Genomic DNA, 26,138 nt, shown 5'->3' with positions numbered 1-26,138 from the left:
TGTGTGTGTGTGTGTGTAGCCCAGAGGAATAGAGAATGAAGAGAAACGGGATGGGCACCTTCCAGGTGGTCGCCAGGAAGGCTGTCCTAGGAAACCAGCTTTCATCTGTGGCTTCAGAGGTATCAGAGGTTGGACTGATGAGGCGGCCAAGCCCTTCTCTGTGGGTGCCAACTCCCCAAAGCCACCCTGAGGCTTCTTTGCAAGGACTGAGCTTGCAGAGCGCAGAAATGGCCCATCTGATGCCTAACTGGCAGGGGAGCTCCAGGAGGCTCTGTCCCATGGGGGGGGGGGAAGGGGGGGCCAGAAGATTCTGGAGCTACAGTGTCCAACTCCTTTGCCATTGTTTCTGTCCGCTGGGAAGAAAGTTGTGGCGAAGAAGTGGCAGTTGGTCTGTCCCTTGAGTTTTAGTCCGTAGACCAGCATTTCTCAGCCGGGGGCCATATGTCCCCGCCCTGCCCCTTTGTGCTCTCCAAGATCAGGAGGATTCTTACTTCTCTTCCATCACTGGGTCCTGCTCGGCCAGTGGTTAGAAATTGTGTCAGAGTGTGTCTGGTGCTTCTCGTTTTTTCATCAGATGTGGAAGGCAATCCCGACTTGGCCATTATTCATGCCAATTAGGATCTAAGACACACACACACACACACACACACACACACACACACACGGAGGGAGGGAGGTGATGTCATCAAGTCCCCCAGGAGTGAGTGAGAGCTGGTTAGTGAGGGATCCGTCCAGGATCTCTCTCTCTCTCTCTCTCTCTCTCTCTCTCTCTCTCTCTCTCTCTCTCTCTCTCTCTCCTCTCACTGCCCTCCTACCTTTAACTGTAAAGAACTAAGAATGTCGATACTCGCTCACAGAGGAGAGATCTGTTGGAGGAACTGACTGAGGTCCACGCAATGAATATTCTGATCGCATTTCTCAGGACAGATGCCTAAGTCACACATCCCATGCCCTCTTTGCTTCACAGTCATAATGAGTTTATTTCAGCTGCCCTGGGCCAGTGCCACTGACCGTGGCAGGCGGGCCCTTGCCATCTCATTTCTCAGAAGAAACTTCTTTCACTCAGGACTTAGATTTTTTTCTTGCTTTTCCTCTCCGGGATGGGAGGATCTTGAGCAAAGTTTATTCTGACTGAGCAGCCCAGCGGTTCCACCTCAGTCAGAGGGTCACCAAGGCCAAATCCACGTTCCTGCGTGTCTCTGGGGGGCCCGGGCTGGATGCTGTCTTTGGCGGGCCTTCTGGAAGCATCGCAGAAAGCTCTGGTTCACGGTGCCTCGTGAACACGCTGCTCAGCAACGTTGGCGTGGAGATCGCCTCCTAAAATAATATGATTTCATTCAGCATCATCTGTTAAGATCGCGTCGCAGATCAGGGCTTCGTGTCAGCTGGTGCGGCGGGTCAGTAACATGGAACTGGATGGTCTCACAGGACTGTCGCGCATTCGGCTTTTCCTCAGCCTCCCCCGTGCGGGGTTCTGTGAGCTCAGAGCTTTGCAGAAGGAGCTCGATCCTGCCCTGCCCCGGGTGTGGGCTACTTTGTTTTCCCAACTGAATTTCCTCTCTGTTTGCAAAGTGTGAGTCGATCATGAAAGTGATTCATAAGACAATCCCATTATTTTCCTTGACCAAAGAATCGCGTTATTTCCTGAGTCAACTCTGAGTTTCATGCACTCAGTAACGAAGCAGGAACTGTGCCCAGGCTGGCTTGAGGCACTTCCCAAGGAACGGCCTTCACAGGGTCCTCCCGGGCCTCCAGCAAGATCTTTTCAAAGGGATGCTTTACTCCGGACCCACACACAGAGTCTGCAGACCTGCTCCCGGTGTCTGTGGGATGGAATTGTTCAACTGCGCCTGGTTTGTCATCACACACAGTCGCTCTCCTTCCTGGTGACTCTGGAGCGCCTATTAGTGGCTCTCTGGTCCTTCCGTTGGAGGTTTGTTGTAGAGCCTGAATTAAACGGGACCGTATCTCAGAGAGGAGGTGATGGGAGGCCCTCCTTTGGTGCTCCCCAGCCCCGGGGGCTGTGCTTTTATAGCCAATGACACCCTGACTTGCCTATTCCTTTGAGGGGAGATCATTGAATTTTCAGCTGTGATACAACCCTAAGTTTATTTCTTGAGGGGTCCCAAGCTGTGCTCAGAAGATCTGGAGCCCACAGTAGGGATTCTCAGACAAGGGCTGGAGGCTGTGGTGCTGGGGACCCCCATTCCCTCGTGGTTTGTGGGGGTGCCCCCCAGGGCTGTATTGGGGATACAGGTCTATCCGGGGACCAAGTGTTGGTGGGCTTTGAGCTCGCCAGGTAGTGCTCCCTCACTGCTGTGCAGTCTCCTGCCTCTGAGTCTAGACATTTTTCAAAAATCAAATAAATTCATTCCAGGGCTGGAGCAATAGCACGGCGGGGAGGGCGTTTGCCTCGCATGCGGCTGACCCGGGTTCAATTCCCAGCATCCCATATGGTCCCCTGAGCACTGCCAGGAGTCATTCCTGAGTGCAGAACCAGGAGGAATCCCTGTGCATTGCCAGGTGTGACCCAAAAAGCAAAAAGCAAATAAACAAATAAATAAATTCATTCCAGAAAGTCCTTGGGAGCCCAGCTACGTAGCAAAAACTTTTAGGAAAAGTCAGTTGTCTGGTGCTGGTTCTGGCTGCACACGTACTAACCTCAGAGCAAGGCAGAGAGGGTTGGCGAGATCCGCAAAGGAAGAGGTGTGCACATCAGCCGAGGGATCCGGGTTTTTCAGGACAAAGAAAATAAACAGCAAACAAAAGGAGGGAGAGAGAGAGAGAGAGAAAAGGAAACAAAGTGTCAGTTGCTTGATTTTGTTTTCCTGGCGGCTCCAACTGTGGTGCTCAGCCCGTCTGATGCCAGGGATGGACTCCAGGCCCCTCCTCGCACAGCTGCTGCTTGTGGTATTGAGACTCTTCCAGATGGGCGCCGAGTGAGGGGGTTGGAAGGTGACTTACTGATCACTTGATCACTTGATCGACTTCCCTTTAATTGGCGATTTGCTCGAGCGGGCGCCAGTAACGTCTCCATTCGTCCCTGTCGTGTGCTAGTGTAGCCCAATGGTGTCAGCTCGCTCCATGAACACAAAGAGCATCAAACTGTTCGTTCAGGGTCTTGACGAAGAAGTCTGACCATCTGGTAGGTGGGCGGCCACGCAGTCTTTTGACATCCCGTGGAATCCAGTCGGTAACGGCTCTAGTCCAGCGGTCATCTCCAGATCTCATTACGTGTCCAGCCCATCTGATTTTTGACGCCTTGGCAAACGAGACAGCGTCCCTGATTCTTGATTGTCGACGGAGGTCGGAACTCCGGATTCTTTCTCTCATTTGAGTGAAACGTGATACTCCAAGCATAGCTCTTTTGATTCCTCTTTGGGAGACCCGAATACCGATGCCTTACCGATGCCTCAGAGAGTTCCTGTTGCCAGTTTTGGTTGATCGGTGACGTGAGTCGGAAGGAAAGGGACAGATGCTGAAGGACAGATGGTCTCTCCTCTGAGGGACTTCAGGATACGCAGCCACACAGGGCCAAGGGCCACAGAATGGGAGAATGGACCCACGTGGTTGGGGGGAGGGGCGGGAAGGAGGAGGCGAACACTGGTGGTGGGCGTGGTATTAGAATTATGATGAGGCCGGCCGGAGTGATGGCATAGCAGGTAGGGTGTTTGCCTTGCATGTGGCCGACCTAGGTTCAATCCTCAACGTCGCATATGGTCCCCTGAGCACCACCAGGAGTAATTTCTGAGTGCAGAGCCAGGAATGATCCCTGAGCATCGCTGGGTATGACCCCCCCCCCAAAAAAAAAAAACAAGCAAAAAAAAAAGAATTAGAATTATGCATGAGAGACCATTAGAAATAGCATTGTAAGCCACAGGATCTCAATGACACATTTCCTCCCCAAATTCAAAATAAACAGGCGCCATCTTCTTCTCAGGAGGACTTGAAACAGTTCTGTCATGACCTGAACTTTCCAACCCGGTGTGCAGCCTGCCTCTCTGTCCTTCTGTCCGTCCATCCATCCGTGGGAGAGGCCAGTGCCATGTGTCTGCCCTGAGCACGCAGCTCCTTGGGCTAGGATTAGAAAGGAAAAGTGTGCTTCTTCCTCCCCTCTCCTTCAGGAAAGACCTCAGGGATGGGCGTCATTTATTTTCTGAAAGCCCTCTGACCTTCATCTCTGGGTCAAAGGGCATATGTCATGGGGGGCGGGCCCAGGGGGATGCTGGTGCACTCATTGTGGTGAGGGCAGGGAGCACCAGGTCGGAGCCAACCCACACCTGCCACACCCAGCAGGGCCCAGATGCCCTGGAAGCATCTGCCAGGGGGAGACCCACACGGTGCCCTAGGATTGGCTCATTCTGGACTGTGGCTCATCCCAGGACCCCGGGGGTGAGAGTCCTCTGCTGAGAGGAGAGGAGTAGAGTAGAGGGGGCGGAAGGACGGGATGTGGGGAGAAGGGAGGAGAGGAAGGAACGGGAAGAGGGAGGAAAGGCATCCTTCCCGGAGGCTGTGGAAACATGGTTCCTCTAGCTTATTTGACGCTTCTTATAAAAGATGCCTCACGGAACGTGTGTTTAATTATCTTATGTGTGGAGAATGAGCCATAGCACAGTGGTAGGGCGTTTGCCTTGCACGCAGCCAACATGGCCGACCCGAGTTCGATTCCTCCGCCCCTCTCGGAGAGCCCGGCAAGCTACCGAGAGTATTCGATATGCCAGACACAGTAACAACAAAGTCTCCAATGGAGACGTTACTGGGCCCGCTCGAGCAAATCGATGAACAATGGGAGGACAGTGACCAGTGGAGAATGAGGGTATGTTTGGGCCACACCCGGTGGTGTTCTGGGCTTACTCCTGGCTCTGTGTTCAGGAATCACCCCTGGCAGGCTTGGTGGACCATAAGGGGGTGCTGAGAATTGAACCTAGGTCCAACATATGCATACATGTGTGTTTTTATTGGGGGGTGGTCACACCCAGCGATGCACAGGAGTTCCTCCCGGCTCTGCACTCAGGAATTACTCCTGGCGGTGCTCAAGGGACCATATGGGATGCTGGGAATCGAACCCAGATCTGCCGCGTGCAAGGCAAACGCTCTACCCACTATGCTATTGCTCCAGCCCCTTACAGTTGCTCTTGAATGATTTTTTTTTAACTCACTTTCCTCTTAAAAGAATTCTGGAAAAGAAGCCAGAGCTATCTAGTCTAGCCTGGTTCTGTCCGACACTGCATCTGGTCCCCCAGCTCTGCCAGGAATGATCCCTGAGCACAGAGCCAGGAGTAAGCCCTGAGCATCACCGGGTGTGACCCTCCAAAAAAACAAAAGTTGAAACATATGCACATGCACGCATTCCCCAACACATACCTACAGGATTTTATTTGGAATCGACCGTTAAATAGAGGCAGCCGATTCACTGCTGGCCTGTTGATGTCGAGAGAGTGTTTTCAACAGGTTTTCGTGGCAACCTTGGAGCTGCGGTGTTGGCCGCTCCCACTCATGAATAACGTCTGCTGTCTAACTAATTTGGCAGAGCCGGGTCTGCCGATGGGATGAACGAGACGAGGCGCGTCTCCAACCTTCTCCCCGGGGAGGCCGGGATTGAGCATCGCTCCATCTGTGTGGGCTCTCGGAGAGCTTTGACCCTGGAGGACACTGCACCTTGAGAGCTCGGAACATTCCAGATGGGGGTCTTGACTTTGTACACACGAAGGGGATGGCAGAGGTGGCCTCAGCAGCTCGCAGAGAGAGACAGGATTTCCTGTCCCCGTGCGATGCGATCTGGCGTGTGAGCGCACGGCTGCAGGGTCTACCTGGCTGCAGGCTCGTCAACGGACTCCTCAGGTCCCTTGGGATGGCAGCTCGTTTGCTTTCTTTCCTTATAAACTTTTATTTGTTTAAGGAGCGATAGCACAGCGGTAGGGCGTTTGCCTTGCACGCAGCCAACATGGGCAACCCGAGTTCGATTCCTCCACCCCTCTCGGAGAGCCCGGCAAGCTACCGAGAGTATCTCGCCCGCACAGCAGAGCCTGGCAAGCTCCCCGTGACGTATTCGAGATGCCAAACACAGTATCAATAAGTCTCGCAATTTGTTGTGAGACGTTACTGGTGCCCGCTCGAGCAAATCGATGAACAGCGGGAGGACAGTGACAGTGACAGTCTGAAAGCACTGTGATTTGCAAAGTTTCTCAACGCCGAGGCATACAACCCTGCACCCAGTGTCAACCAGCCGTGTCTCCTCCCTCCGTCAGTGGCCCCCGGTTCCGTTCCCTCCCATCCTTTCGCTCTAAGTTCGGTTGTTCCAAGTTCGGGTCTCTTCATTTCAGCATTGTTGACTGTGGATATTTCGTATCCAGCCTTTGTACTTGAGTTTCCTGGCTTTCCCCTGAGCTTCCCATCTGTCTCTTCTTCCCGCCACCCTCCACTCTGGGGTCCGAGGTTGATCTGGGAGCTCCCCTTCAGACATTGCATCTCCCCACCAGTTGTGGCACTTAGAGTAACCGGTAGCAACTTTCCTCTCTAACGTTCATGGTCTCAGGGCTGGGTTGTGTGGGGGGACGTGGTTTGCACACAGGAACTTTGGGCTCAACCCTGGCACTGCCTTGTTTCTCCAGACCCCCTGGGCGTCGTTCCCGCTCCCCCCAAATACAGGAAGCGGTCCCGTTGAACCGGCAGCTGGTCTGTCCGGCAGAGAACAGCTCCTTTTGCTTCCCAGAGGAAGTTCTCTCTCCCCATTGTCTAGGGGAATTTCTCACCATCAGCACAAACGATACAGGGTGAGCCAGTCTCCAGGAAGTGTCAGTGCTTTCTGCAGTGTCAGGCTCCGTTCTCTCCTTTTCGCCAGCTCCTGTTTGCTGCAGGTAATGCCTCATTTCCCATCCCAGCCAGCGCCCGAGAGACAGTGCTCCCTCGGCTGAATATACGTCTCTCCTGTGGGAGAGAGAAGAGAGCCCTGACTTACCACCAGGCTTGGTGGCTCCCACCCAGGAGGCATTCAGTGGCAGACCACGGGCGTCCTCGGCTGCTTCTCTCCCGGACACTGGCAGTTGTTTTGAAATTTTGGGCAGTGGTTTTGAAATTTTTTTTTAAGTTTGATTAAATTCTTAAGCAAATTTAAGATTTTTTTTTTTGCTTTTTGGGTCATACCCAGAGATTCACAGGGGTTCCTCCTGGCTCTGCACTCAGGAGTTACTCCTGCTGGTGCTCAGGGGACCATACGGGATGCTGGGGATCAAACCTGGGTCGGCCGCGTGCAAGGCAAACGCCCTCCCCGCTGTGCTATTGCTCCACCCCTGCAAACTTAAGATTTTTAAGTTTGAAGGAACCTGGAGTCAGACCCTTGGTGTTTGGGGAAACAGAGTGTTGTGTTCTAGCCCCTCCCCCAAGACCAGCATCCTTGCTTGACCCAGACAGACCTTTGTGAGACCGTGCTCCCGCTGAATTGCTCCCATTCCCCCCTGAGCACTGGCTTAGGACAGGGTCCGGGGTGGAATCCTCTCTCTGAGACGGGGATGACGAGCCTGGTGTTCAGCATTCAGAGAGGGAAATTCTGGAGTGCCAGTGAGATGACAGGTGTGGAGAAAAGTTGTGGGGTGGGGGGGACCCCTGTGTTAGAGGACGTTATCCTACCCCAGTCCTGGAATCCTCTTTTCAGCTGGTTTGTAAAGAGTCTCTGTATTTTGATGTGGACCGGTTAATCATTTTCTCTCTGTAAGCTTCTGTTGCTGTGGGTGACTCTGCAGATATTTAAATGTGTCAGTGTTCCAATGGAGTCCTATGTAGCTGTTAGAAAAGAGGAAGTCATGAAATTTACATACAAGTGGTACTACATGGAAAGTATCATGTTAAGCGAAATGACCCAGAAAGGGATAGACATAGAAAGATTGCATTCATCTGGGGAACATAAAGTAACAAAATAGGAGACTGACACCCAAGAGTGGCAGAGATTAGTACCAGGAGGTTTGCTCCATGGCTTGGAGGCCAGCCGCACACGCTAGGGGGAAAGGGAGCTCAGATAGAGAAGGGAGCACCAAGTAAAGGGTGTTGGGAGGATCCTCCCAGGATGGGAGATGCATGCTCAAAGTAGACTATAGACCAAACATGATTGCCACCCATTGCCTCTTTTGCAAACCACAGCACCCAAAAGGAGAGAAAGAATAGAGGGGAATGCCCTGCCACAGAGGCAGGGTGGGATTGGTGGGGAGGGATACTGGGATCCGTGGTGGTGGGAAATGGGCACTGGTGGAGGGATGGGTATTTGATCATTGTATAATTGAAATCCAAGCACAAAAATTTGTAAGTCTACAACTGTACCTCATAATGTCTCACTAATAAAAAAAAATGTATCAGAGTGTTCTCGGGTCCCTGGATTTAGGTTGTGGGCCCCATCCTGTCTGGGGCCCTGCCCGTGGTGTCTACTTCTGGTCTCTTCATTCTTTGATGTGCATGTTAGACCGTGCAGTAAAGGCCCAAACCCGCTGTTTTCTGGTGAGATCACCGTGGAGGGTCTGCAGAAGAAGACAGGGAACATGTTTGTTGTTTTATGCAGCTATTTTTCAAATTCAGCCTGAAACATCTTTGCATTGAATCCCAAGACGTCCGGGGGGAGATTGCCTGACCCTGTAAAGCATGGGAACGCTGAACCCCTAGTTCTGTTTATCAGATGGAACTAACTATCCCTATTCTAACCAAGTCAGGAGTTTTCAGTTGATTTAGAAGTCGCCGTAAGAATCAGAGAGAAGGGCCAGAACAATAGTACAGTGGGGAGGGCATTTGCCTTGCACGCGGCCGACCCGAGTTCGATTCCCAGCATCCCATATGGTCCCTCGACCACCGCCAGGAGTAATTCCTGAGTGCAGAGGCAGGAGTAACCCCTGAGCATCACTGGGTGTGACCCAAAAAGCAAAAATAAATAAATAAATAATAAAGAATCACAGAGGAAATACAATTAAAATTTGCTGTTTTCCCATCAAGTTGCATGTTCGTGGTAAGCTTGGGCCAAGGACGATGGGGCGGAAAGTCCTGAAAGTTCTCCCCTGTTGGTACGCTGGGGTCCTGGGGCGGCCCACGTGCTATTGGGACCCACTCCTCTTTGAGACTTTCACTTCAGTCTGTTTGTTGGGACAGGCCTCAAGTATGCAGCTGCCTCAGAAGGCCACTGGGACCTGGCTCCTGGTCCTGATTAATCTGTGGCTTGTGGGGAACAGCTCTGGGGCAGTTTGCTCTTTGCATTTTCATTTATTTATTTATTTTTTTTAGCCCCAAGGATCTAAGCTCCCTAGCCGCCCTCTGAGGAAAGGGCCGAGGGTGGGAGAATCAAGGCACGCATCATTGGGGGCGGGGAGGGGGAGTTTGCTCTGTCTTTAGGTGTGAAGCACTGTGGGTGGGGATGCTTTCTAGAGCTTTCGGCACTTTTGGTCCTGGGCCATGGGTGGTGGCACACAGTAAGGCTGGGATTCTCAAGCGTCCCCAAGCAACTGTGGTGTTGTGTCACAGAGGCATTTGAGAGGCGTTTATCAGGCATTTGAAGCAGATGAGCAGGGAGTCCTTGGTGAAGGGGTCAGCGGAGGCCCAGACTCCAGAGAGGGTCCGAGGTACCGTCTCATGACCGGGACAGACTGGGCTGTGCCTCGACTGGCCTGGCAGGTCACAAAGCAGGAAGCCCTAAGCTCAGGCATTTGGTGGACCCCGTCTCTGTGTGCTAGTTGAGCCCCCATCCAGGCTCGAGATCTTAGGGACGAAGGGGGCTCTCGGGCCCTGGGTTCAGGATGGCACCCTGAACCCCCTTAGGATTGAAGGTGGTGGGCCCCCATGGGCTCAGGCCATCTACGTGCCCTGTCTTGGTTCCAGTTGGCTTTTAAAGGCTTTCTCCAAACCTGCCCCCTGTGGGGCTTTCTAGCTAGGTAAGAGTCCATTGCTAGGGTGGTTGCCAAGGGGGTAGAGTGAAGATTGGTTGATGGTCCTCTTTGAAATTCCTTTCATTGGTTTTGGTTCTTGTCGGAGGGCGTGTCCGGCCTTCTCTGGGTCTGTTGGCGCCAGGTGAAGTCTTACCACGCCTTAGTTCCTGTGTCTGCACGGTGGACTTTCTGCAGCCTTGGGCCATTGGCTTTATTGCTTCTGAGGAATTCCATTGCCATGGGGGCCTTTCCTAGCTACCTGCCCGTCAGGATGCTCAGACAGCCTCCCTCCCACCGGCCCCTCTTTGCCCTTGCAAACCTGGATTCCCAGCACCCCTTGGGGTGCAGTTTTGCATGAGGGGTCTGCGGACAGATTGGCCAGAAAGGCATTTGTCACGGGAACTGCCCCCCTTTGAGAATGTGTTGCTCCCTTGGTTTGTCCCATCTGTCCAGTACCCCACTCCCCTCCCTGCTTTCGGACAATCACCCCAGTCCTTCCAGAAGAGAGAAATTGTCTTAGAGACCTGTGACTTGCCTGTAAACAGTGACATTTTAGAAGAAATTTTTTTTTCTTTTTTTCCCCCTTTTTTGGGGGTCACACCCAGCGATGCTCAGGGGTTCCTCCTGGCTCTGCACTCAGGAATTACTCTTGGTAGTGCTTGGGGACCATATGGGATGCTGGGGATTGAACCTGGGTTTGCCACATGTGAGGTGAACACCCTTCCCACTATACTCTTGCTCCGGCCCCGAGAATGTTTGTCTAACCAAATTGTTTAAAAAAAACATATGGAAAAGAAATTCTGGTTGAAACCTCTGTGAGCTGAAACACTCGCTTCCACCTAGACAGGCCCTCCCGTTGATCATCGATTTGCTCGAGCGGGCCCAGTAACGTCTCCATCGGAGACTTTGTTGTTACTGTGTCTGGCATCTCGAATACGTCACGGGGAGCTTGCCAGGCTCTGCCGTGCGGGCGAGATCCTCTCGGTAGCTTGCCGGGCTCTCCGAGAGGACCAAAATGAAATGCTGACTGTAGTTTCACGAGGATTTGGAGGTGATGCTGGGAATAAAGAGAAAGTTTGAGAAAGTTAACTTGGGTCCTTCCTGGTGACCCACTCATTGTCCTGCCTAGATACAGCCAAGAGGAATGGGTCCCCAACCAAATGACATGTATTTTCAAAAAACTGTCACGAAAGCAAGGAAAGTGACAGCGTCCAGCTGCAAAGACTCCCAGTGCCTGCCCAGGGGAGGCTGAATGAGTTCTTCTGGGTACCCACAGCCATGCAGATGGAACCACAGTGAAACGGACCAGCTGCATCCGATCAGCATCCGTGAGGATTCTGACAGCTCTAACCAGGAGTCGGGCACCCGACAAAATAGCCTCAACATGACACTTCCCCTTGGCATGACGCTCACGAACAGACAAGAGGAGTCAGTGAGGCAGGAGTCAGAAAAGTATTTCCAGGCAGTGCTGAAGTGCGAAGAGGAGGGCCAGGGAGACCTTCTGAGCTGTTCTGAAACCGTCTGGATGGAGCATGTGCATCTAGGCGCCAGCCTCTACTCATGGGCCCTTCCACCCATCTCCCATGTACACGCACTCTTACATGGATGTAAGGGAAGCCGACTGAGGGCTCTCTCTTTCCTTGTGAGTCTTGCTAGTGGTTTATTTTGCTAGTGGTTTCGTTGTTTATTTTCTCCAAGAACCAGCTCTTAGTTTAATTGATCTTTTGGATTTTTTTTTTTTTTTGGTTTCCATGTCATTAATTTCTGCTCTAAATTTTATCATTTTCTTCCTCCTGCCTGGTTTGGGCTGTGTGCGCTCTTCCACGGATATTTCACACCCGCAAGCACTCTTATATGGACATTTTGCATTTCTTTGAGTACTTTTAGGACAGGCCCTTTTCTATCTATGTGGTTACATTTTATCCTATGTATGATGTAAAATTCACTTAATGCAGACTGGAGGATAGGGGTGGGGGTGGTGTGAGGGAAACTGGGACCATGGTGGTGGAAAAATGTGCACTGGTGAAGGGCTGGGTGTTGGAACATTGTATGACTGAAACCCGGTCATGGACAGCTTTGTAAATGTGTATCTCCTGGTGGTTCAGTTAAAAAAAAAAGTCTAAAGTCAAGCTATTTAAGGATTCTTCCTTTGTGGCTCTTCAGAGACCTAGGAGAACTAGAGGTGGTTGACGCATGGTCTTTTCTGGAAGCTCTGAGCCTGTGCCTGGTTCCCAGAGCCTGGCTGAGGAGAGGTGGTGGCTCAGGCCGGTGTGACTCGAGGCGGTAGGAAAAGGAAGTGTCACGTCCAAGTCCTCTTCCTCATGGAGTTGGCCCTTCCTGTCCAAACTCGGTTCTTTTTTAAGTCCAACTTCCTGTGTTCCGTTCCCAGGGTGCGTGGCTGAGGCCACAGGCGTGTCAAGGAGGGTGAGAGGCGCCATCAGGAGAGTGGCTGCCAGACGGGGAGTTCTGCCGTGGGGGGCGTCTCACTCCTGAGCAGGAGGCTGCAGAGAGGCTGGAGTGCCACCTGGAGGTCTCCGGGGCAGGCGGGGGCCCACCTGGGACTTGAGGGTCACTGTGTGGAGAGAGGTCGGCTCTGAGCCCTCACGGGACGCCAGCCAGGGGAGGGTTGGCCCTGCAACTTGGTTCCCACCCGGCTGGTTCCCAGGTAGGGGGTTTCCCAGGGGACTTGGGCCAGGGGCTTCCCTTGTTCTCTGCGAGCCCCAGCGGGACTCGACACACTTCCTGCTACTTCTTGACAGTTTTCTTAAGGGATCGTGAAATAGGGAATATCAGCTTTCATGGCGTGCCGGACAGGTGTGTGTGTGTATGTGTGTGTGTGTGTATGTGTGTGTGTATATGTGTGTGTATATGTGTGTGTGTGTGTGTGTGTGTGTGTGTGTGTGTGTGTGTGAGAGAGAGAGAGAGAGAGAGAGAGAGAGCTGGTGTGGAGTCAGGTTGCATCTGGGCTGTCGTCTGAAGACCGTGAGGTTTCTCCAAGAAGCAGAGGCATTCTTTCATTTCAGTATCATTGAAAATGCAGTGCTTCATCACTGAAGTTCACTCTCAAATGGGGAACTGTGTCTCTTTTTGAGGTGGTGAGGGGGGAACATTCCTGGCCATACTCTGGGCTTCCTACTGTCTCTGTACTCAGGAGTTACTCCTGCTGGTGCTCAGGGGACCAAATGGGATGCACCCTACCTGCTGTTCTGTTGCTCCAGCCCCAGGTGATGGTGTTTTTTCAAATGCTGTGATGACTTAAATTAAGACAAGGGAGCCAACAGTGGCTTTTCAGTGACTCTTTGAATCGTCATGATTTCTCCCCCCTGATTTCATTTTCATGTAGAAAATTAATCTCTTAGGATCCTTAGTGAAAGTTTTATTGGAATTAAGGATTGAAGGAAGTAAACGTTATCACAAATGAATGCACCCAGAGCCAAAAGCAGTCAACTTTTGTTTTTGGGCCACATTGCATAAAACACAAATGCTGACTCATTTTCGCCCTTGAAACTTGTCAGATTATTTTAAAAAGATTTTTTTATCAACTTTTCCGATGACTCTGTAATCTTTTTTTCCATTTTTTCCTTTTCGTGTGTGTGTGTGTGTGTGTGTGTATGTGAAGCAAGAAAGTTTTTATTGAAACCTATATAGAAAGATGTAAGGAGAGGGAAAGAGGGAAAAGTGTGTTTGAGAGAGAAGCCAGGCTTCCCCGGAGTAGAAATAGGCAAGAGAAGAAGAGAGAGACTATGAGGGAGAGACCGTGTCTCGGGAGAATATGGACTTGGAGAGCGACTGTGATCTTTGTTTCTCCAACTCGCCTTTTAAGCTTCCTGCTTCCCTTGACAGTTTAATTCATTTACGCTGTGATAATGAACCACCGTAAACGACAGAGCTTCGAGCAGCAGAAGGCGGGGCTCAGTTTTGGAGGCTGGGACCTCCAGATCATGGCCATAGCAGGGTGGTCTACTAAGGGCCCAATCTATGGCACCCCCATGGGTCCTGGAACCCAATCTACATCACCCCTATGGGTCCTGGGGTGCTTGGAAGGTGTAAATTAAATGCTTAGGTAATTAAATGCTTAGTCACCTTCTGGCTAAGCGTCTCCCTACAAACCACCTACCGTTACCTTCCCCTTGGGCCTGACATGTGGGGGATTTGAGATTGTTTAAGCTATAGAGCAGATGACGTGGAGATTTTATTTCTGGCCTTTGTTTCCTCTATTTTTGTTTGCTTTGGTTTTTGAGATGGGGGCAGGGGCTACATCCAGCAGTGCCCAGAGGTTTCTCCTGGCTCTGCACTCAGGAATCACTCCTGGCGGTGCTCAGGGGACCATATGGGATGCCAGGGATCGAACCTGGGTCTTCCGCATGCAAGACAAGCGCCCTACCTGCTGGACTATCACTCCGGCCTCTTCTCTTCCACTTTATCCTGGACTTCAGCCCCGTGGTTGGATAGTGTTGGAACACCAGACTGGGGAGTTCCAGCCTGGCTTTCCAGGGGGAAAGGGACCACTTCCGCTGCCTCTTTTTTTCTCCACATGACCCCCCCATGGCGTGCCCACGATGCCAAATACCAGTAACAAGGGTGGGTCTCATTCTCCTGACCCTGAAAGAGCCTCAAATACGGCACTTTTTACAATCTCAGGGCTAGGACGAAGGAGACGTTACTGGGGCCTGCTCGAGGCAATCGACGAACAACGGGATGATCGTGATCGTGACCCCCCTAAAACTAACAATGGTTTCCCCCCACTCTCCCGTTTGAAGCTGCCCCCCCTTCCACGTTGGCCATCTTCCCGTCCCCTTCCTGGTCAGCCGGCCGCACACCAGCCTCTTCAGCGAGATAAAGCCCTTGCTTCCTGCTGCCTCCCCGCCGTCACCCACCTGGCCTGTCACCGGGGCTGCTGACTCCCTCTCGGAACCAGCGTTGCGTCATTTCTCACCAAGCCACGTGCCGGCCAGATGCGCTTCCTGTGATGTCTCTCTCCTGCTCAGAAATCTCCCTGTCACGGGAAATCCAAATTTCAGCCGTTCTGACTCCGGCCATTTACTTTTTCCCACCTCTTTCCCAGCCAACGCTTTGACTCATGGTTTCCTGAGCCCTCTCCACTCCCTGCGAGCACCCACACTGCCTCCCACCAGGACCCCGTCTGCCGCCCTCCCCGCCCAACCCGTCTCTTCCTTTGCACTTGCAGTTCTGACAGTTCTGCACTTCTGCAGAGTCTTCCTGCCCCATGGCTGATGCTTCTCCCTCACCCTGGCCTCAACCAGCCCCTTCCTGTCTGTGTGGGCCACTTCCCCACTGACCAGGCCTGCGTCTCTGACATTCCCTCCGCAATGGTGGTGACCGAAACGAATCTTGATGTCTTTGATTTTTTTTTTTACATAGCTCTGCATGTGCGCCTGGACTGTTAGCGTCTCCAGAGGGAATCTTGACCTGGTCTAACCAGTATAATTCGACCTACAGGTGTAAACTCTCTGCAGGCTACTGTCCTGTTTGTCCACTAGTAAATCCCTAAGTCCTAGAAAAGAACCAGGTGGACTGTAGCTCTGTGTCACATACACGATAGGTATTCAATATATGCCTATTGGTTTTGTTTTTTTTTTAATTTGTTTTGTTTTTTGCTTTTGGGGTCACACCTGGTGATGCACAGGGGTTACTCCTGACTCTGCACTCAGGAATTACTCTTGGCGGTGCTCAGGGGACCATATGGGATGGTAGGAATCGAACCCGGGTCGGCCGCGTGCAAGGCAAACAACCCTACCCGCTGTGCTCTCTCTCCAGCCCCATGTCTGTTGGTTTTAATTCACTCCTCACCTGAAACAGTCTTCATTTACTGTAACCAACAGGTTATTACAGTGAAAAAGAAAGTGAATGTAATTTTATTTCTGGATGGATTATTTCACAGGACGGGGCGTTTCTCAGTAGAAGCGTTGTGTTTTAGATGCCAGGGTAAGGTGCTTGCTTTGCATCTATCTTACCTGGATTTTCTGCCTCTAGCACTGCATGTGGTCCCCTGAGCACCGCCAGGAGGGGGACCCCCCCAAAGCGAAAACCAATAACAGCGTTGTGTTTTCCCGCAGATATCAATGAGTGCCAGCTCCAGGGGCTGTGCCCCAATGGTGAGTGTTTGAATACCATGGGGAGCTATAGATGTACCTGCAAAATGGGCTTTGGGCCGGATCCGACCTTTTCGAGTTGCGTTCGTAAGTAACGATTGTGTTTTATTCCTATTTTGGACTTGCTTTGGGTTGTGTGTGTGTGTGTGTGAGGGGCGGGGGGAGGTGAGTGTGTTTGTACACGCATGCGTAGAAAGAATTCTGGAAAAAAAATAGACCCAGTGATTTGCTGAATATTGTAAAGATGCGAGAAAAAAATCATATTAATCAAAATGACAAGACAGAGAGGCCAACCTAGTATCTGAGAATAAATTCTTCTCTCCTGTCCATCCCCCAAGGTGCAGTTCTACTGCCCTCAGAAAAATGTAATAGCTCAAAGAATTAAGGTAGAGGAAAAAAAAAACATACCAAGGGAATATACTTTGAGAGGATAAAAGACAGTTAATTAAAGTCGGCACATGTAGGAAATGAACTGTTTTTCCCTTCCTGAGTATTGGATACGTTTTTATGGCCACGTTAGACGTTAGCCCGGCTTCTGTCTTTCATTATACTCCGAATTAGGAGTCTCCACCGTCTGGGTGAATGAGGTTTTGTTCTGCTTTCTCAGTTGGCTGAGGTGGAGAAATATTCTCCGTGGCCTCCCACTCAGATGTTCTGTTCATTTGTAATTTCAAATACTCTATTCTGTTGTCTTCCAAAAAGCCACCAAATTGGTTTCCAATTTGTGTGCTTGCCGTGTCAATGTTCACATGAGCCTTTTCCGTTGTACCTGGTGATGGCAAAAAAAAATTCTTCATCAGACCACGGGTTCTAATTTTGGTCCCAAATATATGGTTTCCTCCAATAACTCCTTGCCACAAACCCCAAATCCGTGTCATCACTCGAGACGCTGCCTGATCACCTCCTGTCAGTGGAGGTTCCACGCGTGAGCACAGAGTGGACCTTAGCGAACCCCTCCAACCCCTCTGAGGAAGGCTTGGGTTCTGCCCATTATCACCAGTTAGAAAGCTCCTCGTGGCTTTTAAAGCCAGATCAAGTGAAGGGTTAAAGATTTGAAATGAATGCCTGCTAGAAAAATGCTCCAGGTAATTTTCAGAGCAATTCTGTTCTCATTTTTATCCTGCTGGGATTTTGCTTTTATCTTTTCTTTTTTTTTAATATGGCTTTGGCATTTGGTAAAGTGTAGCCATATATTCCCCGACTTCCTTCCTTCCTTCCTTCCTTCCTTCCTTCCTTCCTTCCTTCCTTCCTTCCTCCTTCCTTCCTTCCTCCTTCCTTCCTTCCTTCCTTCCTTCCTTCCTTCCTTCCTTCCTTTTTTTTTCGGGGGGGTCACACCCCGCGATGCACAGGGGTTACTCCTGGTTCATGCACTCGGGAATCTCTCCTGGCGGTGCTCAGGGGACCATATGGGATGGTGGGAATCGAACCTGGGTCGGCCGTGTGCAAGGCAAACGCCCTACCCGCTGTGCTATTGCTCCAGCCTCTCCTTCCTTCCTTCCTTCCTTCCTTCCCTTGTTTTTTAGGCCAAGCCCAGTGGTGCTCAGGCTTACTCCTGGCTCTGTGCTCGGGTATCACTTCTAGCAGTGCTCAGGGGACCATACGGAGCTCTGGGGTTGAACCCAGATGGGCTGTAAGCAAGGCAAACACCCTCACCCTCTGTGTCCCCTCTCCAGCCCCTGTCCCCCAGTTTGCAGCTTGCCTTTTGTTCTTGCCAAGAGCCCGCGTTTGTTCTGTAAGGTGGATGTCCTTCTAGCTGTGCGGGGGGAACCGAGAAGCTTGGGCTTGGGAAAGACACAAAGCAAAACAAAACGGGTGGGTCTCGCTCCTTCAGGGTGTTAGAGGATGAATCTGTTGGAATATTGTTGCTAATAACTGCTGTTTCCTTTAAAACCTGTCGAATGAAGATTAGGACGTTGACCCACGTAAGTTCTCTTTTCCGCGTTCTCTTACATTTTGATCTTGAAGCAGACAGACACCTCACGGTGGAGATTTTTGGCAGGAGGAGGGGAATAAATTAGACTTACAAAGCTATGTTTGCACACAAGGTATATTTGAAACACGATGAGGACTTTTGCATTTCAGGCCAAAAATCACATCGTTGACAATGTCCAGATAATTTAGGGATAATTCTGGCTGATTTAGATTAAATGATAAATATTTTACAGCACTTCATCATCTGCGTGTAAAGATTTCACAGAGTCTGGCCAAAGCATTTGCTGTGAACGCTTTATTCTTTTAATTAAATAATTTTACTTGTAGTCTAGTTAAAATCACAGCCCTAACGTTTGCAGATTAGGTAACCTTGGAGAACTGGTCTCGAAGCATTTTATTAAACTTAACTCAGTTTGATGTCTGGAGCACAGGGCAGACTTCCAGGTTTTAATAAGATTGTCGGAATCTGCCAATGAGATTTTTGAAACTCTTACACACTGTCTTAGCATTTATTTTTCTCTGTCATTGTCCAAATAAAACTGAATTTATTAAACAACCATCCATTTTTTATTTGAAAAATAAATAATTCAATTTTATGGTTCAGCTACAACAGCTGAAATGATAAGTACTAAGAGACATTTGTTGCTCGTTAAATGTTCCACTTTTGAGTTTGGAGCTGAAACCCTGGGCTCTTCACCCGTGTTGAGTGGGCAGATTTATTTCTCTTTCCTCTGAATTTACTGCATGGAACATCGCAGAGATATGCAGTGTTCTCAGCATTAGTCACTGGGATCAATCCTTGTCTGGCTTGCGGGTGACCTATGTGCGGAGGAAGCTGGTGGGGTAGCAGGGTTGGGGGGAGGACCAGGACGGGAGGCGATGCTTAGAGTGTCCAGGAGGGAGTACTGGCAAGATGGCGGCGCCCTTGACCATCCTGGGGGAATGAGAGCGAGTCCCACATACTCAGGCACCCACACAAGGCCCATCTGTGCACACACGTGCAGTGTCCAGAGTTCTTTCTTTCTTTTTTGCTTTTTTGGGTCACACCCAGTGACGCTCAGGGCTTACTCCTGGCGTTGCACTCAGGAATTACTCCTGGTGGTGCTCAGGGGACCCTATGGGATCTGGGAATCGAACCCAGGTCGGCCAGGTGCAAGGCAAACGCCCTCCCCGCTGTGCTATTGCTCCAGCCCCGTGTCCAGAGTTCTTGCCCAGCCTTTGCAGTGGCTGTTCTTGAGAGGCAAGGAGAGAAGGAGAAGAAGCTTGGCCACATTGCCGCATTTCACATCAACCAAGGGCAGCTCCAGGCCACCCAGACCGTGGCTGACTCTTCCCACATGCACTTGGCAGTGGCCGGGGGCCATGGGCAGCTGACCCTAATCTCCGCATCGCTGAGGTGACCAACACCCTCAGAATTCCTGACTCTAGCCTGTGGCCTGGCTTTCCTGCTGCTCTCTGTTCTTGACTCACTTGGGCTGAACGAGGCCCTGTGGGAGGCTCTGACCACGTTCCCCCCATCCCCGGCCTCAGGGGCTTGCTAGGCTCAGCCCTGTCTAGGCTTTGGGGGGAACGTGAAATTTCAGAGCAACTCCAAGAAGCACATACTAGCCTTTGCAGTCAGACTGGGGAACTTTTCTGAGAAACCGTTTATTCTGCTCAAGACTTCACAGTTCTAGGATGAGTGCCCAAGGGTTCAGGAGAGAAGAACCCAGATAAATGATTTCAGAGCCTGGGCAGGAACTGTTTCATCATCTTCTGGCTGTATTTGATGCCGGGGATGGCTAATAAAATGAGTGGAGTGGGGCCAAGAGATGGTGCAGGGCTTGCTAAGGTGCGTGTGTTCGATCCCTGCCTCGGTCCCGGGATGGCATATTGGAAATGAACAATAGGCAATAGAGGTATGGAAATGAGGCCCCTTCAAAGGACACGGCATGTTGGAGCTCAGACAGAATGCTGCTCTTTGGGCTCTCCAGAGTGGTAGGTCAAAAAGAAATTTGAATTCTGGGTGCATCCATAAAAGTGAAGCCTATACTTCAGCCCCCTTTTGTGGTGTTCTTAAGGTCCCAGAGGTGGTAGAGCACTTGCTTTGCATGTGTGAGGCTCTGGATTTGATTCCCAGCACTGCAAAAAAAGAAAGAAAGAATGAGAGAGGGATGGGAGGGAAGGGAGGCAGGCAGGAAGAAAGGAAGGAAGGAAGGAAGGAAGGAAGGAAGGAAGGAAGGAAGGAAGGAAGGAAGGAAGGAAGGAAGGAAACACCAATGGTTTTTCTTTTTTGGGCACATCCGGCAATGCACAGCGGTTACTCCTGACTCTGTACTCCGGGAATTACTCCTGGCGGTGCTCAGGGGACCATATGGGATACTGAGAATCGAACCTGGGTCGGCTGCATGCAAGGCAAACACCCTACCCGCTGTGCCATCGCTCCAGCCCCATTGGTGGATGTTTTGCTTCTTATTCTTTTCTGCTCTGAAATGCAGCACACTGTTGAGGACAGAGCTTGACTTTCCGTGGCCTCTCTGAGCCCATGATTCTCTCAGACTCCCCTGGATGTGGCCTGGAGGCCGTCAGGGGAAGAACATCACAGCCAGATACCCTTAGGAGGTGACACTGAGAGACAAGCACGTATAAACCAGACCTTTCAGGCTAAGATGTTCAAGGGAAATTGCCTTGAAGAACATGGGTCTTGGTTCTTCAGACGATGAAATACCTACATGGGGTGTGTGTGTGTGTGTGTGTGTGTGTGTGTGTGCGCGCGCGCGCTCAATGCATGATGCGTCAACATGATGCATCTTACTTGAACAAACAGGCAGCATGATGTGATTCTCTCTCACGCATCCCTTGAAAAAACAAAATCCTCGTTGGAAGTTTTTGTTTGAATGGGGAGAGGCCATGGTGGCTGATTCCCTCAATTACGGAGGGGGGCTTGGCTGTCGGGGCCAGCCCAGGTTCTTGGGGATGAAGCCTGAGAGAGCGTCACTGCCAAGGTCCATCCGTGGAGGGAGACACAGGCCAGGAGTGGAGGAAAAGAAGTGGGGGAGTGGGGGGAGGGAGAGCCAGGGCCAGTTTGCCAAAATTGGAGGATTTGGGGTCTCTGAAGGGCCCTTGTTTCTGGGATCTCACGCTCACGTTAATGCGATTAGTATTACAATTAATCCCTGCCATGTGCTCAATGTGCTCTTAGGAGCTGATGGACATTGTTTCTATGGAAATCTGTGTTGTAGGTTCCAAACAGTTTGGAGCAGGGATTTTGGAGCAAAACGTTTTGCGTGCTGATTATACGAGAGAGAGAACTGTGTATATGTGTTTAAGATGATACGCCCTGTAGACAAAACACACACACACACACACACACACACACACACACACGCACGCACGCACGTCTAGGCTGAGGCTCAGCCACTCCAGGGACAGACTGTCCTCTCAGGGGTGATATCCACACTCTTTTCAGATTGGTTTTTAAAAGCTTTTCCTCTGTGACATTTGATCTTTCCTAGCTTATTTTCAAAAGTCAGTCCAGCAGGAGAAAAAAAGAAACCACAAACTTTTTCTTTGACTAGACATACTGTGTATGTTTTGAGGTTCTAGAAAGCTCTCGCTGCTCTCTGCCCCCACCTCCGAATAACTTCCCCAAATAACCCATTTGATAACTCTCTTCCCTTTTCTGAAACTCTCCCCCCTCCCCACCACCCGCCACCCATCCATCGCAATTATTTGGAGGTCTTTTGTCCTTGAGAGAATCGGGGCACTTAACCTTTCTTACCACAAACAGTGGACGGCTTGTATTTTGTGCCTCTTTCATACTCAGTTGGCCTTTGGTATTTCTCATCTGTCCGTTGCTCTTGCATTTCTAAATGAGGAAGTCACTGAAGCTCAATCTGACTGTCCGGCAAAACTCTAGAGGAACAGAATCCCTTAGCGCAGTGTGGGTGGGTGAAAGGAGCCGCCTGCCTGATAGAAAACCTTGACTCATGGAGCTGGAGCGATAGTACAGTGGGTAGGGTGTTTGCCTTGCACGCGGCCGACCCGGGTTCAATTCCCAGCATCCCATATGGTGCCCCAAGCACTGCCAGGAATAATTCCTGAGTGCAGAGCCAGGAGTAACTCCTGAGCATTGCTGGGTGTGGCCCCCTGCTCCTCCCAAAAAACCCAAAAACCTCTTGACTCAGTACTGTGGAGTCGCTAAGTCCCAAGTCTCAGACGGATGGAGACCAGGGACAAGGACAGTGGTAGGCAGGACTGTCTGCCCGCAGGGTTCTGGGCCAGCTCAGCTGCCCCCCGGTGCCCACCACATCCTGCAGTGAAACCTGCTGTGCTCCAAATCTGCTGGTCGCCATGGGAATTCCACGTAATGAAAAAATAATAATTTGACAGAGATCTGGCAAACCTGCCTTGGAGCAACTCTTTGGGGACTGTTGACCCCTGAAGTGAACTGTCTGGGTCAGGCGTCACGGGGGGACTAAGGTCTCTGTGGTGGAAACCCTTGCTCCAGTCCGGAGCTCCAGCTCCATGTTTTCATGTGGCCGTTTCTTGGGGTGGCTAGAGACGGGGGCTGCCTTGGGCCAGAAGACCCTTCTAGGTCTGAGCAGAAAGGAGAAACGGGAACGGAGGATGGGTCAGAGGCAGGCCAAGTGGCGGAGTCTCATCCAGACCTCGAGATGAGGGAGTAGAACTTTTTATTTATTTGTTTATTTATTTATTTATTTTTATTTTCTATTTTAGTGAATCACCATGAGACAGAGTTGTTACAGACTTAGAAACTTTCACGATTGCCTTTCAGTCAAAGAGTTTTTCCTGTTCTCGGGCACTCAGGTTTTTTACTTTGGTATATCTACACAATGGAGTACTATGTAGCTGTTAGAAAAGAGGAAGTCATGAAACTCACATACAAGTGGTACAATATGGAAAGTATCATGCTAAGCGAAATGAGTCAGAAAGAGAGGGATAGACATAGAAAGATTGCATTCATCTGGGGGATATAAAGTAACAAAATAGGAGATTAATACCCAAGAATAGCTGAGATCAGCACCAGGAGGATTACTCCATAACTTAGAGGCCAGCCGGGTATCCTAGAGGAAAGGGCAGTTCAGATAGAGAAGGGAGCACCAAATAAAGGATGTTTGGAGGATCCTCCCAGGAGGGGAGATGCATGTCGAAAGTAGACTATGGACTGAACATGTTTGCCACTCAATGCCTCTTTTGCAGACCACAACACCCAAAAGGAGAGAGAGAACACAAGGGATTGCCCTGCCACAGAGGCAGGGAGGGGTGGGTGGTGGGAGGGATACTGAGATCCGTGGTGGTGGGAAATAGGCACTGGTGGAGGGATGGGTATTTGATCATTGTATAATTGAAACCTAAGCACAAAATTTGTAAGTCTACAACTGTACCTCATGGTGTTTCACTAATAAAAATTCAAAAAAAAAAAAGTTTTTCCTGATGCAGAGCACCAGGCCCGTTCTGTCCAGCCGTTTCTAGGTCTGAGCAGAAAGGAGAGACGGGAATGGAGGACGGGTGGAACTGATTCTAAGGGGAAGTTCTCCACCCCCATTTACATAGAAAATGCATGTTTTGAAGGCAGTATCCATCCCTTCTGGGGGGTCAGGGGAGCCATCCTGGGCCTCTGACATGCAGAACCACCCTCCAGCCTGTTGTTCAGCTTCTCGGCGTCTCAGCTCCAAAAGGCGGAGGGAAAACACCAGCGCATGTGTCGCTCTGAGCCGAATCTCTGCTTTGGCAGCATCTTCCGGGTCTTGTGTCCATCACCTGGGCCCCGTCGGGGGTGCAGGGTGGACGGCCTGGGGTGCGGGGAAGGACTGGTGTGGCCTTAGGAGCCAGGGGCTGCTGTGGTTCACTGGGTTCCCCACCAGCAGAGAGGGGGTGCCCGGAGTATAGACAGGATGGCAGAACAGTCTCAGACGCCCTCCCTCCATCCGGGTTGTGCCCCCCGTTGCGTGAAAAGTAGATCCGGGTCCTTCCCGGAGACGTCAGATCTTCTCTCTCCTGCAGCGGAACCCCCTGTGATCTCGGAGGAGAAGGGGCCTTGCTACCGACTGGTCAGTTCCGGGAGGCAGTGCCTGCACCCTCTGTCTGTGCACCTCACCAAGCAGCTCTGCTGTTGTAGCGTGGGCAAGGCCTGGGGCCCCCACTGTGAGAAATGCCCCCCGCCAGGCACAGGTAAGACCCGGCCGCCTGCCCGCATACACTCTTCTCCTGGCCACGCGAGCCAGTGCTGGGGCCTTTATACTTGGTGTCTAGTGGGACAGTCAGTGTGCACGGGGACATACGGCCCATCCATGGGGACCGTGATAAACATGGCCTGCTTCCTGGGTCAGCTGTGGCTTCTTCTGGAAGGTTCAGGATAGCCATTACGTCCCATCCTCTGCTCCCAGGAGAGCTGGCCTTCTCTGACCCTCTGGGGATGTACCCATGCCCAGTCGCTCTTGCTGCCAGCCACAGAGGGACATGTCTTCACACCCGTCACCGTGTTGAGTGTTATATCCTTCAAAGGCCAGCCCTGCCCACAGTCCTGAGCATTTCCAGGGATGCTGAGGGTTAGGAGTTGGTGTCCCTGAAGTTTCGTAGCCAGTGGGCTTAGTGCTCAGAAAGAGTGGGTATTATGTGTCTGCAGTGGCCTTAGCCCATCTGGATCACCCAACTCTCCAGCAGGGCCCCACAGACTTACTTGGGAGAGAGAGAAGGCTGCCCCCCAAGACAGGGCGAGCTTATCAGGCACCAACACCCCCATCTGGAGGAACGTACAAAGTTCTATTCCTGTGTTTGCTTAGTGAGACCCTGCCAAGGGCCCGACACAGACTGTCGCAGAGTCTCTTACTGTCCTAACGTCATGGCTTACAGCTGTGCCTGTGCTTCACACTTGCAGAGCTCCATTTGCCTCTGTTAGTGGAGAGGGTGGGAAAGAATTGACCGAGCAGACGGGCATCACGGCTCTGGCTCGGCACAGGCAGGGCAACTTAGGGCAGCTCCAGAAGACCCCAGTCTCTTCCGCTGGGATCGGATACATGCATGATGAAAAAGGAATCATCCACGGAGTCAAGTCTTTGTGATTCTTAAATATAGTTCTCCCCATGGTCCACTTCGAGTGCTTGTGTACTGTTTATCCGTCAGGAGGGTGAATATCATGAAAACAATTTGAAGATAAATGTTTCTGCGCTTAACCAATCTTTGGTTAATGCAGAGATTTTTTTATAAAGCTGGTAGTTTGCCGCCATTTCAGATACTTGCTAGAAAAACATGTTTCCTTCTGAAAACATCCATTCTTTCAAGTAAGAGCTGCATTTCCATGCAGTGAAACACAGAATGAATCTGCACTGTTCCAACTCCTTAGAAAACCAATGCTTGGCATGCTGTAAGGAATATTTTAGCGCTTCCTTTTTATGGAGAACTCATTTTAGTCCAGAACGTTCAATAGAAGATCTCTTGTTCGGTAGGCATGAGAAAGGACTCATTCTTCTGTGAGGTTTAGAAGAAGAAATACAAGTTCCCCAGAACTCCGCGTGCCTGGAGTTGATGAACTGTGACCAATGCCAACACCCAGGGCAGAGGGGCTATCCCCTCCCGGGCTTCACTCCACCTTGCCAGCCTGGTTTTTCCCCATCACCTGCACCAACTCTTATTATCTCAGACCTCCAGGACCACTTTTCTGACAATCAGAGCTTTCCCTGGGCCTCAAATCTCTCCTGCGTGCTGGCCTCACCCATTGGGGCAGGTGATAATTCCTTAGCCCTCTTGTCCGAGAAAGGACGGCCTCGACTGGGCCTGTTTCCTTTGTCTTGTTGGCTGTCTCTCAGCCCCAGGACTGAGAGTCCCTCTCCCCGTCCTGAGAACTTTCCCCTCCAAAACATTTCCCCCCTTCCAACCCTTCTTAATTACTCTTCCCCTGTAGCAGACAAACTGCTCTTTGCTGAGCCCCTTGAATTGTTCTACTGACTAAGCTTTCAGCACCACATTTCTCTGAAGAGTAGATTTTCTTTTTCAATTTTTTTGTTAGTCATCTAACTTAAGGAGATCCTATTGAGTTTCTTGTTGGTAATGAATGAAAACAGCAAGAAAAGGAAAAAGTCTGACTCAGCTGATGTTACAGAAATGCGTGATACATAATAGAGCATCCTTGCTATATAAAAATCTAATATATGAAATGTGTTGTATAATACATAATGTGATATATGATATTAAATACTGT

The 26,138-nt window shown here is 50.8% G+C and overlaps 1 protein-coding gene across 4 annotated transcripts in view; it reads left to right on the top strand.

Moving 5' to 3' along the window:
• The window catches only part of LTBP1 (latent transforming growth factor beta binding protein 1), a 190,680-nt gene that overhangs the window by 56,705 nt on the left and 107,837 nt on the right, over positions 1-26,138 (top strand). For all 4 annotated transcript variants that reach the window (XM_056125232.1, XM_056125225.1, XM_056125219.1 and 1 more), the window contains exons 6-7: positions 15,971-16,093; positions 23,945-24,112. In XM_056125232.1, the coding sequence (XP_055981207.1) occupies positions 15,971-16,093; positions 23,945-24,112 (291 nt within the window). The remainder of the gene's footprint in view (positions 1-15,970; positions 16,094-23,944; positions 24,113-26,138) is intronic.

Source organism: Sorex fumeus, unplaced genomic scaffold (genome assembly GCF_029834395.1).
Source record: "Sorex fumeus unplaced genomic scaffold, SorFum_2.1 ptg000006l, whole genome shotgun sequence".
In the NCBI taxonomy this organism is placed as follows: Eukaryota; Metazoa; Chordata; class Mammalia; order Eulipotyphla; family Soricidae; genus Sorex; species Sorex fumeus.
This window is presented reverse-complemented; position numbering and strand designations above follow the sequence as displayed.